This window comes from Vulpes vulpes, chromosome 2 (genome assembly GCF_048418805.1).
Source record: "Vulpes vulpes isolate BD-2025 chromosome 2, VulVul3, whole genome shotgun sequence".
NCBI lineage: Eukaryota > Metazoa > Chordata > Mammalia > Carnivora > Canidae > Vulpes > Vulpes vulpes.
This window is the reverse complement of record NC_132781.1, coordinates 30,556,982-30,573,941: the sequence shown is the minus strand read 5'-3', so window position 1 is coordinate 30,573,941 and position 16,960 is coordinate 30,556,982. Positions and strand designations below refer to the sequence as shown.

Genomic DNA, 16,960 nt, shown 5'->3' with positions numbered 1-16,960 from the left:
CTGTGGCCTGCCTCCAAAATGTCGCTGACCTCTCCAAACATATCATTGGATAAATAATAACCTGTTGAAGTGCATATAGTTATGGTGGGGTAAGCATATAATTTATCATTCCAGCCAGAATACTTTTGAGAGTGAAAGAGATGTGATAAGAATTTTCACCAGGACAACAGGTTGAAACCAGGCCCCTCGTGAGTATACTGGATGGGATATATATACTCAACTATGGCTCACAACAAAAACCATTTTCTTTACTGAGTGCTTCAAAATGTATCCTCTCATTGGATCCTCGTGCAAATTTGTCAGGACAGGAATTATCTCCAGTTTGTAGATGAGGAAACAGAAAACCCAGCTAGGGTCTCAGGCTCAAAAGTCCTAAAATCACAGAGCAGCTAGGCATCAAAAAGATACTTTAGACTGGGAGTCGACAAATTTGTCACGCTGGTTATCTTTGAACAGTCCATAGGCTAAGGATTGTTTTTACTTTTCTAAGTGGTTCTATAAGCACCACATAGTATCTTCCATTTTGAAACTTGGCCCACAAAGCGTCAAATATTTACTAATTGGCCCTTTAGAGAAACAGTCTGGTGATTCCTGCTTGAGACCACTGCCACCACCATATCCAAAAATTCCACTTAGGGCAATTCTGAATTGCTACAGAGACTTACTGCAATGACACATAAGAGAGGAAGCTTTGTGTGATGAGATTCATATTTATATCCCTTCTTCAGTCACGTGGTGTTTACCATATAGGCTCAGACCACCCTTCTTTTTTTTTTTTAAAGATTTTATTTATTTATTTATTTATGAGAGACACAGAGAGGGAGAAGCAGAAACATAGGCAGAGGGAGAAGCAGGTTCCCTGCAGGGAGCCTGATGTGAGACTGGATCCCAAAGCCCTGGGATCACGACCTGAGGCAAAGGGAGACACTCAATCACTAAGCCATCCAGGTGCCCTTCAGACCACCCTTCAAAGTAAATCTGCCAATCTGAAGCACACCATACCAGATAAATACCAAAAGCCTTAAATATATCCTATTCAAACTCAGAAATGAAAAAGAGAAAATCGACCTCTAGAGTAACCATAAATGTGGATTACACCAGGCATCTCATTAGAAACAATTCATATGAAGAGAGAATGGAGTAAAATATATAATATGTTGAAAGAAAAAAGCCACCAACCAGGAATTCCATATCCAGTGAAACTGTCCTTCAAAAGGGAAGGAGAAATAATAGTTTTTCAGACAAATAAAAACTGAAGAAATTCATCAGCAGAGACCTAAGCTCTGGAAGAAATGTTAAAACATTTTCAAACAGAGAAAAAAATGATATAGGTCAGGAAGATCTACATAACATAAAAAGGGCTGTTTTATTGTCTTAAAGCTTCTCAAAGGTATGAGCTCTGTCTTATTCATTAGGTATCACCAGGGCTTACGTAGTGACAGGCACACGATAAGTCCTACAGACTGCTTGAATGAGTACATGAACAAATATTTTGCAGTTTTCTTTCCATTAACCCAAAGGTAGCTATAGAAAGGTGTTTTTCCTAAAGTAAATGGCAAGATGAGGTTGTTAGGTCTATCTCTAAGCTTTTCTGGGTCTTAAATGCACATTAAAAGGCCCAAGCTAACATTCAAAGATTCATAGTTGCACAGATTCTCCTTTTCTTACAAGAATATATTCATTTGAAGGATGAAACAGCCTCACAAAATAATGTCAGGGGACAGTGAGCTTGGGAAGTAACTCACTATTCCCATTGGAGGGCCCACGAGAATTCTCTTTCCACACAGAGGTGGTAGGCACTGATGCCAACAGCAGGCTGGAATGCCATGCAGAACCCATATTCCACTCAGCATTGTTCCAAGTGCAGCCCCTGGCTCACCCTGGTACTGTTACGGTATTGTATCCAAGAATCTCAAATGCCCAATCCTTGCTGACAAGTCATTTAGCCTCTCAAAGGGCCCGCTAGCCCAATGAAAATTGGGGTTTTGCTTTATTAATAGTCACCTCCCGTGATCCCCATGTAGGAATTTAGTAGAGACAGAGTGAGGGCATGAAGCATGGCTTATACCTAGAGACAGAAGTGGAGACTCCTACTCACCCCTCTCTCCTCATTCCCCCCAACTTAATTCTTGGAACCAACATTCCATCCAGCCTCACAACACATGCATATCCTGAAAGAGAGGAGGAGAAGACCTGAGGCTCTAATGTATCCATCCAGTTGTGTGCTCAGGAAGATGGAAAAGGAGCAACAGAGAGCATGAGCTGGACATCATAAGAGCTGGCGTCCGTCTGTAGAAGGTAGAAGAGTGCCATACATGGGTGCTCAGGATTCAGATATAGTGGCCCTGACCACTAGTAAAACATGGCTTGATAAGTGCCCCAGGTTCAATAATTGTTCTATCACTCATGTTGGTAACTACCCCTCCCTCAGCAGAGAGGCAGAAGGATGAGAGAAGGGGGCAGAACAGTCCTGTATCTGGAAATGATGGCATTCATGATGAAATTGATTATGATCTCACCTGTGGGGGTGGTACTGGAAACTTTTTATGCATTGAGGTACATCTATTCTTGTGGGAGTTAAATTTGTGGTTCCCTCCTAAAGGCCAAACTTTCTCTTAGCCCAGCCTGGCTAAAAAGAATTTTCCTTAGAATGCCAGGCTTTTTATAGTTCAGTAGGTGCACAGCACTGAAAAGAACAGTCCCTGGAAAAGAACTGTCTGCTCCTCACCAAACTCTTTGATTGGAAGACCCTATTAAAGGTCAAAAGGCACTAAACAGGCAGTTCCTTCACCCTGTGCCAGACATTCAGATTTAAATATGTTAAGAAGTCTATCCATTAACCAGATCACCTGAGACTACTATTTACCTGGTCTACATTGAGGATGGGAAGCTCTGCAGGAAGGTTTCATAATGTCTATTGGCATGCCACAGGGTCTATTGGCATAGTAACACAGCCCAGAGCTCCAACAAGACCTGACTGTAGATCACTGGAAATGCTTTTGTAAGGGACCCGTGGCCCTTCTCTACCAGGGGCGTTTTAGTGCTGCTCAGAAGTTAACACTCACTCCCAAGTGGCCACTAAGTTAAAAATCCGTAGGAGTCTTCAAATGGTCATTTCTTTTGTCTTACAATATTCTTTTTTTCTCACTCTTACCTTCAGTTTCTACTGCTTCTCTAGGGTACTCCTCTCCTCTCAGCGTCAAAACTCCTGCCCTTCCTTCATCCCTTAGCACCATGCTGGACACTCCCCAAACATTGGTGATATTCACAGTCCCTGGACTGGTAACCTCAGTATCACATGGTAACCGGTTAGAAATAAAATGCAGGGATCCCTGGGTGGCGCAGCAGTTTGGCGCCTGCCTTTGGCCCAGGGCGCGATCCTGGAGACCCGGGATCGAATCCCACGTCAGGCTCCCGGTGCATGGAGCCTGCTTCTCCCTCTGCCTGTGTCTCTGCCTCTCTCTCTCTCTCTCTCTCTCTCTGTGACTATCATAAATTAAAAAAAAAAAAAAAAAGAAAGAAATAAAATGTAAACTAGAAGAAAAAAGAAATATAAGGCAAACTTTCTTGCCCCACACCGTTCCACTGAATCAGAAACTGAAAGTGGGGTCTTGATTCTGAATTTTAATAGGCCCTGTGGGTGACTCTGATGCATGCTTAAGTTTGAGTACCACACTGCCATATATCATTTCATTTGATGATTGTTGAGAGATCAATATCATCCTGAAAGGTAATTATCGTCCTTCGAAAAAATGAGTGGGAAATATCAGAAAGGGAGACAGACCATGAAAGACTCCTAACTCTGGCAAACGAACTAGGGGTGGTGGAAGGGGAGGTGGATGGGGGGTAGGGGTGACTGGGTGACGGGCACTGAGGTGGGCACTTGATGGGATGAGCACTGGGTGTTATTCTATATGTTGGCAAATTGAACACCAATAAAAAATAAATTTATAAAAAAAATTATTGTCCTTCAAAAGAAGCTGAGATTTCATTAAAAAAAAAAAAAAAAGTAACTGTACCAACCTGCTAATGAGTAGGACCTGGCCCCTGGCTACTCTCCACCCTACCTTTACCCCAATCCTGTATGCTGGCTCTTCCTGGATATAAGGCAAGCTCAGCCTGGCTCAGGGACTTAGCACTCAGTCTTCTGTCTACTGCCATGATTTAAAACCCAGCATGTCCTTTTGAATCTCATAGGAAGCTTTACCATTAAAAGCAAAAAGGCCGACAACAAATCATTTTATTATGAAGCATTTCAAACACACACAAAAGTAAAGAAAACAGATCAACCCCTAAATGAAGGAGGGTTTTTCAAAAGGACTGCCCAAACACATCTCCAGATTGATTAAAATTGGGATTCCGGGTGGGGCCTGGTCATATCTTGTCCTGTCTTTAGAGCTCCCCAGGTGATTCTAACGTGCATGAGCTTTGAAAACCCTCTCTGGTACATTCCTCCTCCAGAAACTTGCATGATGCCACCTCGCACTTCATTTCTATCTCCGCTCAAATGTTACCTCTGCAGAGGGGCTCTCCAGCTTCCCTTATCTAAAACATACCACATCACCCCTGGCCACCACTGCCATACCCTTTCTCTATCCCTTCATCCCACTTTACTTTCTTCAGAGCATTTTTCACACAACATCTCATTATATACTATGGATTTATTCTCATCAGGGAATGTCATTCATTCTTCAAGAACTCATTCACTTTTGAAACAGTGGGTGCATCTTCCTGTTCACGGCTTACCCCGAGTGCCTGTGAGGGTGACAGCACACGGGAGGCATTTGATGAATATTCCCTGGATGAAAAAATGAATGACAGTGGACAGAATGGAGATTTTAACCCAGGACTATGTGCCTCCAAAACCCAAGTTCTTGCCATAATACCAGTGGCAGCTCTGGTATATATAGTTTTCCTTACTCTCCAGAAAGAGAAAGTAGTTCTTGCCTTGAAGCAAGCTGTATATTTGGTGCCGAGCTTATTGAAGCTGGTTCATGTCTAGTTACTAGTTATGAGGTTTTGTGTGGCTCACTTCACAAGTCTGGGTCATATTTCCATCTGAAAAATAGGAAAATAATCTTGTCCCTACCCATCTTCCAGACTGGTTTTCAGGCATAAAAGAAACTGATATTGGACAGCATTTTGTAAGTTAAATCACCATGTAAAGGTAAGTTATTAACATTACTACCTTCAGAGGAAAAAGAGAAGAGAGAATGGAAACAGAGCAGTCAAAGGAAGTAAAAAGAAGTGAACAGAAAAGATGATGGTATTGGCCAGGATGGTTTCAGAAAAACTTTCAAAGTCCAAAAATTCTGTGATTTAATAGAAAAAAGGAAATGAAAAAGTATCAAAATACTGTGGCAATCTGTCCAAGAACATGATTCAGGATTATTTATCTACTAAAAAAAAAGTTGAAAATATTTTTCAAATTTTAAAATATAATTTGTTACAGTGGAGAACTCAAATGCCTCTATACTTACTTCAATCTTTTCAAAATATGTAATAATAGATCATCATCAGAGCTCGTGATGGACCAACAGAAATGACTGTATACAATCCAGATGTTGGACTGGCTTTATCATGATAGGGATATTCACCTAGAAAATATGATCCTTACCGGAGTCATGGTAAAGACTCTGATAGAGGATCCCTTTCTGGATGCCTGGGTGGCTCAGTGGCTGAGCATCTGCCTTTGGCTCAGGTCATGATCTCGGGGTCCTGGGATTGAGTCCTGCATTGGGCTCCCCCGCAGGGAGCCTCCTTCTCCTTCTACCTATGTCTCTGCCTCTCTGTGTCTGTCATGAATAAATAAATAAAATCTTTACCAAAAAAAAAAAAAAAAAAAAAGAGGGTCCCTTTCACAGGTGCACTACATGTAAACTTACTGCTGCAAAGTTCAAGCAATCCAAGACTTATCAGATAACCTGCCTCAGTTTCCCTTTCTTACAGATGCCAAGAAAAATCAGACAGAGGTGGGGACTCATCTCAAAGAGAGGAAATATTAATATGGTATTAAATAGGATGAATGAAGCAGATGTTGATAGGCTTAAGGAAAAAGCCTTAATGTAGCACCTTTGAAAGTTATGTGGATCAATGGGACCTCCCAGTGGCCCTTCAACAGGAAAGGGTCCACTCTGATTACACCAGTTGTTGGAGTTTCAAAAGCCAGAAAGCAAAGACTGCAAAAAGACACCTCACCTAGACTCACCTGCAGTAATGGTCAGGTAGATTATCAAGATGAACATTTTCAGAGGAGCCATTGTCTTCTGGTCTGACCCTCAGTTGGGGACCTGGGGACCCAAGGCCATATGCACTCGTGGGTAAAGGGTTTGTGTGGGTGGAAGAAAAGATACATAACAGTCACATGCAGGGTGAATTGAACACCACTGGCCCACAAAACAGATCAAGGGCTGTGAGGAAGATAGGTGCAGGTCTACTCAGAGAGTGGGGCAAAATGAGTTCACTTTTGATAAGGTGGGGTATTCAGATGAAAAGATTTACTAACTAGAAATTCGAGGGACTTCCCTTCCAGGAGGAAGGTAAAACATGGGAGTCAACCTGGAAAGAAAATGAGGCTTCAACAAATAATGCTGGAAATAATACCGGAAAAAGCTAAAACCCAGTAAGAGTTCCTAGGAAAGGGCTCATACCCTGACCCAAGAGGGCCTCTTGACATTTTAATACAGATGAACATCAAAGGGGCTTGGATGGTCCTGCATCCTAGCTGCTGAGGCTCAAGGGTACACCTACTGGAATCCCATGGCCCTTTAAACTTAGAGAGGTTATCTGGGAGCACCTGTAATTTACATCAGTGTACCATGACTGCCTTCCTCCCTATGACAGGTTGAAATAAGACAATAGTGTGGTTAGTACAGGTGGAAACTATTCTGAAGACCACTCATGTCCTCCCCAGCAGAGGGAAATGGGCCTGCTACATAACACTACACGATGGAAACAATACTCAGTACAAAGCCAGTCACTGTCTCAGCTCACAGGCACAGAGCACAAAAGCACAGGTTCACTGGAGAGGTACAGGGTAGAGTGGTCCGGCTTGGCTAGAGGACAGGACAGGGGGTACGCAGAGGAGTCGTGGGAGATAAAGCTAGAAATGGAAGTTGGGACCAAACCAGTTCACACAGGATAAACAACTTATGACAACACAACTTACAATTTTTCAACTTTACAAAGGGCACAAAATCAATAGGCATTCAGTAGAAACTGTATTTTGAATTTTGATCTTTCCCTGGGCTAGTGATACATGGCACAGTACGTTCCCCTGATGCTGGGCAGGGCAAGGAGCCACAGGGCAAATAACTGATACGCTTATTACTATTCTGCACCCAAATGATCATTCTCTTTTTCATTTTTAGTAAACCACCCAATAAATTACATGATGTTCAACACGTTAGTTTAATACTAACGTGTTAGTGTTAGATGATTTTGCCCAACTGTCAGCTGATGAAACCATTCTGAGCACAGTGAAGATCAGGGAGGCTAAGCTATGACGTTCAGTAGGTGAGGTGTATTAAAGGCATTCGTGACTTATGATATTTTCAACTTATGATGGGGTTACCAGGATATAAACCCACCATAAGTTGGGAAACATCTGGAGCCTGCCCAGCAGCATCTGCCTTCCTTCAGAGAGGGAATGCAGGAGCCTATTGTTGGCACAGGTCTGGAAGTACACAGGGGAGCTCTGATCCCAACTCAAACCTTCAGCAATCAACTTAACCTTTCCCCATATTCACTTTCATATAGGTAAAAAGGTGATAATTACAGTATCTTACATTAAGACTGACATGAGACTAATAGAAATTTATCCAAAGGATAAAAAAGTGCTGACTGGAAGGGGCACATGCAGCCCTATATTCCTAGCAGCATTATCCACAATAGCCAAAATATGGAAAGAGTCCAAATGTCCATCGACTGATGAATGGACAAAAAAGATGTGGGGTGTGTGTGTGTGTGTGGCTGTGTGTATACGGACTATTACTCAAGCATCAAAAAGAATGAAATCTTGCCATGTGCAACAATGTGGATGGAACTAGACGGTTATGCTAAGCAAAATAAGTCAGAGAAAGACCTATATCATGATTTCACTCATGTAGAATTTAAGACACAAGACAGATGAACAAAGGGGAAGGAAGGAAAAATAAGATAAAAACAGAGGGAGGCAAACCATAAGAGATTCTATAATTGAGAGAACAAACTGAAGTTTGCTAAAGGGGAAGTGGGTGGGGAGATGGGCTTAATGACTGACTGGTATTAAGGAGGGCACTTGGGAAGAGCACTGGGTGCTATATGAGTGATGAAGCACTACTCCTGGAGTTGGTCATCTTTCTGCCAATACTACACTGTGTGTTACCAACTTGAATTAATTAATTAATTTATTTATTTATTTATTTATTTATTTTTGGATTTAAATAAAATAAAAATATAAAAAACAAGACTGGCATAAGGGTTGAGTAAATCAGTGCCTGTGAAGCACTTGTACAGTGCCTGGCATATAAGGCATGCAATGTGTGCGCTATGACACTAGCTATTTTTAACATTAATCTGCAACCGACAGTGCCACTGAAAGGAGAGGGATAAGACCAAAGCCTCCCGTTCAGGTGTTTGATCAGACTGTAACATGTAGAAAGGAAGGGCTCAGAGAGGTGGAAGGCCCAGAGGCCAGTTAAAGAGGTCACTGCAATTCTAGGTGAGAGGTGCCACCCAAAGTAACAACCAACTAAGGAAACTTGGCAAACGCCTGGATGTGGCTGGTAAGGAAAAATGGAACAGTCAGAGAGAAGAATAAAGGATTTTGTCTGAAATAATGTCCATTCTTGCACAGAGACAACATTTGAAACCTCACTGAGAAATTATTTCTGCCTCTTCTGGGCTGTGAGCTTCCTGTTCATCTTGTCACACCCAGGGGCCCTGCCACACACAGGTTGTGAGTGCCTCCCTACTCTACAGTATAATACTCTGGTCCTCTGCCAGGAAACCCTGATTTCACTTACTGTGACCTTTTAACCTGTGTGTCATGCAGCTGCTATCACACAGTGTAGATGATGACAGACCTCGGATTGCAACGCAATCCATCCACTTGGGTAGCTACCTGGTTCCAGGAGCACCTGGAGACTTGCTAATAACTTAGAAGGGGGGAGGAGGAATGGAGTTGGTCATCTTTCTGCCTAAAGCTTTGGACTAAATTAGTAAGTGCACCTTACAAAGGGGGCAGCCTGGAAAAGAAGCCAGGAGACTGAGCTGATAGTAGCTCCCTTCTCGGGCACAGCACTCCGCACTCGCGCTATCATCCTGCACCCCCAGACTCTGAAAAGTCCAGTCTCCTTTCCACCTGTATGCAAACCCTGAGGTCCTCCCCACCCCGCCAGCACACACACATACAAGTGGCACCCACCAGGAGGGGGATGCACGTCCCTTGCAGGCAAGTGCACAGGGCCAAGTTTTAACCCTATCCCTAAGTGCCAACAAACCACTGCCACCGGGGGCTCAGAGCTGCAGCTGAATGCCCAGGAGCTCCCAACGGCAGGGGGTCAAGTCGGTAGGAGGCTCTCCCCGCGCTCGCTCCTCCCAGCTCCGCGTGACCCGCTCAGGCCCCGACTTCCGCGGTCGCAGCCCCGCACCTCCCGGGGCCCGGTCCTGGCGGGCCAGCCGCTACCTGGTCCAGCAGCCCGTAGATGCTGATGCCCAGGGCCTCCAGCAGCAGCTCCCAGCTGGCCCCGGGCAGCGCCGGCCGCCGGAGCTCCGCGCAGGCCTCCCGGAACTGGTCCTCGGAGAAGCCGCCGCCCGCAGGCTCCATCCTCTCACAGCCCGGCCGCGCCAGCCCCGCGGGCGCTGGGGGCGGGCTAGAGGCTGCCCGGCGTGATTGGCAGGGACCGGGGCGGCGGGGAACTGAGCTAAGCGCGGCGGCCCGGGAAGGCTGGAGGGAGGCGTGGCCAGGGGGCGGGGGCGGGGCCGGGGCGGGGCCGGGGGCGGGGCGGGCTCAGAGACCTGGGCGGGGCGGAGCCGGGGCAGGCCGGGATGGAGAAAGGTAAAATCAGAAAAAAAAAATTGGACTTGATCTGGGGGAAGATGGAGGGACTGGGAAAGTGAGGAGGCTTCTATACACAGAAGGAAAATGGAATAAACCAACGTCCTCTCAGAAGCCTCTCTGTAGCCCATCTCATACTCCTCCCCACCCCCATATCCTCCAAACCTGCTTGGGTGCCCCTCCTTTACCTCCCCTACAGAATGCTGGAGAAAACTGAGGCCAGGGGTCCTCTGGGGAGGAGAGATGGACAGCACGGGTATGCTTGATAATCTCAGGGCTCAGATGCTAGAACTTAAAACCATTCCAGTGTCATTTCTATTCCTTCTCTTATGCGTTTAAAAACATTATCCTAGGGCAGCCTGGGGGGCTCAGCGGTTTAGCGCCGCCTTCAGCCCAGGGCATGATGCTGGAGACCCGGGATCGAGTCCCACGTCCGGCTCCCTGCACGGAGCCTGCTTCTCCCTCTGCTTGTGTCTGCCTCTCTGTCTCTCTCTCATAAATAAATAAGTAAAATATATATTTAAAAATTATCCAAGAAGGGGTCCGTGGCACAGACAGGATTAAATAACCCAATCCATACTGGATTAGGTAATTTGCCACCTTGGACGGTGAAAGATCCATCTAAAACGGTTCATGGTTTCCACCCAGGATTTCCGCATTTTGCATAATTTAAATCTCTGAGCAACTCAAAGATCTTCTGTTCCCTCAGGTCCTTTGGGTATTACTTTCTGTCCTATCAGCACACTTTATTTGGCTTTGAATAAGTAGGTAGTTTAAACGATGCGACACCACATGGATGCCAATGAACTCTGAAATCCCATATTTCCTAATCTGTAAAATGGGATAAACATTGTGCAACCATTGAGAACTGAGGAGGTGACTACATAAAATAAACACAGAACATGTTTGCACATGTTTGGGCAATGCCTATCAAAGTAAATAAATGTTCAATGAAAAATTTCTACTTATTTTACATTACTATATTGAAATGTTTCTCTTTAAAGACTTGAAATGGACGGCAAACTGTAGGTTCATGCCAATTTCCAAGAAGAGAAATAAAATCAGATGGGGCAGCACAGATACGTTACTGTTTAACTCCATTCAGTGCTGGTTCTGTTCTGTTTTATGAGGATGGGGAGAGGGATGTGGTATTTTCCTAGACTAAATGCACAAGAGATCAGAGACATACTTTACTACTGTTTTTATAATGCCCTTTAAGTCCTCTCTTCTTTTTTATTTTTTTAAAATTTTTAACTTTTTAAATAAATTTATTTTTTATTGCTTTTCAATTTGCCAACATATAGAATAAAACCCAGTGCTCATCCCGTCATGTACTCACCTCAGTGCCCTTCACCCATTCACCCCCAACCCCCGCCCAGCTCCCCTACCACCACCCCTACCTAGTTCGTATCCCAGAGTTAGGAGTTTTTATGTTCTGTCTCCCTTTCTGATATTTCCCAGTCATTTTTTCTCCTTTCCCCTTTTTTCCCTTTCATTATTTTTTATATTCCCCAAATGAATGAGACCATATAATGTTTGCCCTCTGATTGACTTATTTCACTCAGCATAATACCCTCCAGTTCCATCCACGTCGAAGCAAATGGTGGGTATTTGTCGTTTCTAATGGCTGAGTAATATTCCATTGTATACATAAACCACATCGTATTTATCCATTCATCTTTCGATGGACACCGAGGCTCCTTCCACAGTTTGGCTATTGTGGACATTGCTGCTAGAAACATCGGGGTGCAGGTGTCCCGGTGTTTCACTGCATCTGTATCTTTGGGGTATCACCATCTGTATCACCAGCATCTGTATCACCAGCATCTGTATCCCCAGCAGTGCAGTTGCTGGGTTGCAGGGCAGATCAATTTTTAACTCTTTGAGGAACCTCCACACAGTTTTCCAGAGTGGCTGCACCAGTTCACATTCCCACCAACAGTGTAAGAGGGTTCCCTTTTCTCCGCATCCTCTCCAACATTTGTGGTTTCCTGCCTTGTTAATTTTCCCCATTCTCACTGGTGTGAGGTGGTATCTCATTGTGGTTTTTTGATTTGTATTTCCCTGATGGCAAGTGATGCAGAGCATTTTCTCATGTGCGTGTTGGCCATGTCTATGTCTTCCTCTGGGAGATTTCTCTTCATGTCTTTTGCCCATTTCATGATTGGATTGTTTGTTTCTTTGCTGTTGAGTTTAATTGTTCTTTATAGATCTTGGAAACTAGCCCTTTGTCTGATATGTCATTTGCAAATATCTTCTCCCATTCTGTAGGTTGTCTTTGAGTTTTGTTGATGGTATCTTTTGCTTTGCAAAAGCTTCTTATCTTGATGAAGTCCCAATAGTTCATTTTTGCTTTTGTTTCTCTTGCCTCATTGGATGAATCTTGCAAGAAGTTACTGTGGCCGAGTTCAAAAAGGGTGTTGCCTGTGTTCTCCTCTAGGATTTTGATGGAATCTTGTCTCACATTAAGATCTTTCATCCATTTTGAGTTTATCTTTGTGTATGGTGCAAGAAAGTGGTTTAGTTTCATTCTTCTGCATGTGCTGTCCAGTTTTCCCAGCACCATTTATTGAAGAGACTGTCTTTTTTTCCAGTGGATAGTCTTTCCTCCTTTGTCGAATATTAGTTGACCATAAAGTTGAGGGTCCACTTCTGGATTCTCTATTCTGTTCCATTGATCTATGTGTCTGTTTTTGTGCCAGTACCACACTGTCTTGATGACCACAGCTTTGTAGTCTCTTCTTTATACAAACTGTATTATGTTTCAAATTAAATTGCTTGGGGGCAGCCTGGGTGGCTCAGTGGTATAGCCCAGGGCCTGATCCTGGAGACCTGGGATCTAGAGAGTCCCATGTCAGGCTCCCTGCATGGAGCCTGCTTCTCCCTCTGCCTGTGTCTCTGCCTCTCTCCTCTCTCTCTCTCTCTGTGTATGTGTGTGTGTGTCTCATGAATAAATAAATAAAATCTTTTAAAAAATAAATAAAATTCAATTTCTTTAAAAAAGCAATTTCACCGGTTAAGAACTATTTTCAAATAGCTTTAAGGAATCCCATTATAAAGGTGTGCTTTGATGAAGCTGAACCTGTATCACTACGTAACAATAGATTAATGAAAACAACAGGAGAGTGTAAATGACACTGTGCAATATATGAGATATAGGCCAGAAATTCAAATTGCACATGCAACATATATGTTTGTAAGTGTGTTTACCTACTAAACTCAGAAAGTCAATACACATATATTTGGGTAGGTTGAGCTCTATACCCATGTTTACTTTATTATAGTTAATGAAGGAAAGAATCCTGCCAGCAAATAGCTTTTATTTTGTGCAACCCCAGAGACTAGAAAAGACTTGAGAGAGGGCTAGATCGGCCTGTTCTCCTTTAGCACTTGTCTATTTTAATAGACCATCCCATTGCCTTTGTGAAAACGCTCTCTAGAGGAACTTCAACAAACATGACAGCTGATGTTCCTGGCCTCAAACATGGAAAGCCTGGGCAAAATATACCAAAAATAGTCTTAAATATATGGTTCAGGTGAAAATAAAGAGTAGATAGCAGATTTCAGAAAGGAAAGAGAGAATGAAAGCCACAGACCCAAGCACACTGGATATCTTTAGAAGGGATTGAATACCCCCCACCTGCCTCCCTGAAGCCTTGTTTCTCATGGGGAAACTTCCTTCCTTTAGAGTAATACTCTTGGCCTCAATCATGGACTCCCTCCTTCTCATGAGAAGAGGGGTGATTTAAATGGCTAATGAGTTTGAGAAAAGGAACTACTAGGCATGTCTGGATCAACCCCTTCTGGCCTCTCCGTTCTAGCACCTCTCTATTGTAGAAAATGTGCATTCTCACCTGCCCTAGGTTATATTGTACTCTAGAGTGAAGGCTGTGCTCCTAGAAATGAGACTTTCCCATGCTGTCTGTGCCTGGAGAGCAAGTTTGGTTACAGGCAGAGTGTTTTAATTCTTCTGTTGCCTCTGTTTCTATAAACTGCTTCATTGCAATAAAGGTGAAATAAATGCTCATTTCTGTGGTCAGACTTCCACATCTGTCTAAATGGATTCAGAACATATGTGGGAAAGAGAGGAATAACGTATTTGGAGCTTCCTAAGTTCCAAACAGACAGAGGCTCCAGTGGCAGGATCTGGGGTCTGATACTCACACAGGGACTCAAGATGTGGCACTCAGCCACAGGCGGTGGGAGATTGGCTGGGGGAACCGTCATAAAGCATGGATCCCTTGGGGTGGCTGAGCAACTCGATTGGTTAAGTGTCCAACTCTTGGTTTCAGTTCAGGTCATGATGTCAGGGTCCTGAGATCAGGCCCCGAGTCGGGCTCCACAGGCTCAGGGTGTGGAGTCTCCTTGAGATTCTCTCACTCCCTCTCCTGTCTCTCTCCTCCTCCCTCGCTTCCTCTAAAGAAAATGAAAAATAAAGCTTGTATCCCTGAAGATCTGCTCCTTCCATTCCCAGGAAACCAGAAAGTCCCCAGCCTGTACACCACAGAGCCCTCAAGGAAGCTCATGCTCCCTGAAGTCTTAAGTAAAAAGAAATAAAAAGACAACTGGGAGAAACTAAATCCCAAGCATATGCCAGAGATGGGACCTAAATTCATGTTACCATGTATAGGAGTCATAAAGAGATCAATTAATGCCAAATCTGATTCAGGACCATTGAAACCTCTGAAATCCTGCTGGAATCAGAGTTAGGGAAACTTTCACAACTAGGACACATGGAATTACCTAGGAGATAACACCCACAGAAGATGCATATACAATAAGTGAGTTACGAAGATCTGAGCAAACAACCCTCCACATGAGAGAGTTAGCAGATGTGCAAACAGGACTATCAGAACCATGGAACTACAGTTAACAACAGGCCAATATGAGTAATTTTCAATATGCATTTCTGACATTTAATGAAAGCAAAAAATGTCTAGAGATGGAACACTAAGAAAAAAAAGAATTTTAAAAAGAACCTTCTGCAAATGAAAAATACAATAGTCGCTAAAATTAGAATATTAAAAGAGAGGTAAAATTGTTCAAGAGAAATAAAAGGATAAGAAGGTGGCTATGACATAATGCTGTAGAAAGCAACATGGAGGTAGAAAGAAACGGAAAACATGGGGGCACCTGGCTGGCTCAGTCCAAGGAGCATATGACTCCTGACCTCTGGTTTGTGAGTTCGATCCCCAAGTTGTATATAGAGATTACTTAAATTAAAATTTTAAATAAATTAATTAATTTAATTAAATCACAATGAGGTGGGCAGCCCCAGTGGCTCAGCGGTTTAGCGCTCCCTGCAGCTCTGGGTGTGATCCTGGAGACCAGAATCGAGTCCCATGTGAGGCTCCCTGCATGGAGCCTACTTCTCCCTCTGCCTGTGTCTCTGCCTCTCTCTCTCTCTGTGTGTGTGTCTCTATGAACAAATAAATTAAAAATCTTAAAAAAAAAAAGATTTATAAATAAATAAATAAATAAATAAATAAATAAATAAATAAATGAAAAAATCACAGTGAGGTACTAGTATGCACCCCTCAGAATGACTAAAACTCAAGAGATTGATCAAAACAAGTATTGGCAAGAATGCAGAAGAAATAGAACTCTCATACATTGCTGGAGGAATAGACATGATACAAGCATTTTGGAAAACTGAGTTTCTTTAAAATTTACAGGGCACTTGGGTGGCACAGCCAGTTAAGTACCTGACTCTCATTTTAGGCTCATGTCGTGATCTCAGGATTGTGAGATTGAGCCCTGCATTGGGCTCCAAACTTGGTAGGGAGTCTGCCTGAGATTCCCTCACTCCCTCTCTCTTTGCTCCTCCCTCCAATCCTCTCTTTTTCTCTCTCTAAAATAAATAAATAAATAAATAAATAAATAAATAAATAAATAAATAAATGAATCTTTAAAAATAAATTAAAGTTAAACTTAACCACCATACAATCTGCCAGTCCATTCCTTTCCTTGGGTATATACCCAAGAGAAAAATAACAGTGTTGTCCAAAAAAGACTACTACACAAATGTTCATAGCAGTTTAATTTGTAATAACCAAAACTATAGAAATAGAAAATAGAAAAAAGTCCAAATGTCCTTCAGTGATTGAACTTATAGAACACATTGTAATGTATCCATGAATCCAACTCAGCAATAAAATGTCAAATAATTGAAATGTGTGTATTTGATTGTGCATGTATGTAATGTTATATATATGTATATATATATAAATTATATATAAATATGATATATATTACAAATTCACAACCAATGGAACATTTTAAGGATCTTTTCTAGAAACCCATTAAGCAGACAAAAAAATCAGCAAAGATATGGAAAACTAGCATATAATTCATATTCTTTTTTTATATAATTTATATTCTTGATCTAAAGGACGTTTGTAAAACCCCATATCCAATAAACAGAGCACACAGACTATTTGCAAACTCCATTAAACATTCATTAAAGTTGATGATCCTATAAGCCACAGAGGATATTTTTAACAAACACTAAATAATGTATATCATTCTCTGATGACAATGCAAAAGCAAATAAAAAGGAAAAAATAACTAATCCCTGCCCCATTATATTTGAAAATTAAACAAACAAAACAAATACATACTTTTTCTAGAACCTAGCCTGCAATTAAGCCCCTGCATCAAATTCTTTCTGTTTAAAATACCTTGAAGAATTGTTGTTTTTGTCCTTAGTCTGGCATGATATCTTATTCATTGACTAGGATATTTAATATTTTAAAGAAGACAATTTCTATCAATTTAAACGATAAATCCAGTGAAATTCAAACAAAGATCCATTAAGAGTATTCGAGGAACTTAGCAAATCAATACTAAACTTCACAGGAAAGGTATAGGTATCAAGCAACTTGAAAAAGTAGGGAAGTAACATTTTAATGTGTGGTTGGG

The 16,960-nt window shown here is 42.5% G+C and overlaps 1 protein-coding gene across 4 annotated transcripts in view; it reads right to left on the bottom strand.

The window, feature by feature from the left end:
- LOC112917895 (phosphatidylcholine transfer protein) overlaps positions 1 to 9,940 on the bottom strand; it is a 53,434-nt gene extending 43,494 nt beyond the window's left edge. Inside the window, exons 1-2 of one of the 4 annotated variants that reach the window (XM_072747534.1) lie at positions 9,668 to 9,845; positions 6,209 to 6,290 (exon numbers count right to left, since the gene is read on the bottom strand). Coding sequence is in view for 1 of the 4 variants with exons in the window: in XM_025995979.2 (XP_025851764.1) it covers positions 9,668 to 9,808 (141 nt within the window). In the remaining 3 variants the exon portion in view is untranslated. Of the gene's footprint in view, positions 1 to 6,208; positions 6,291 to 9,632 lie in introns of all 4 variants that reach the window. The other 3 variants (XR_011999711.1, XM_025995979.2, XM_025995980.2) reach the window with 3 other exon arrangements.
- Positions 9,941 to 16,960: the final 7,020 nt, after the last annotated feature.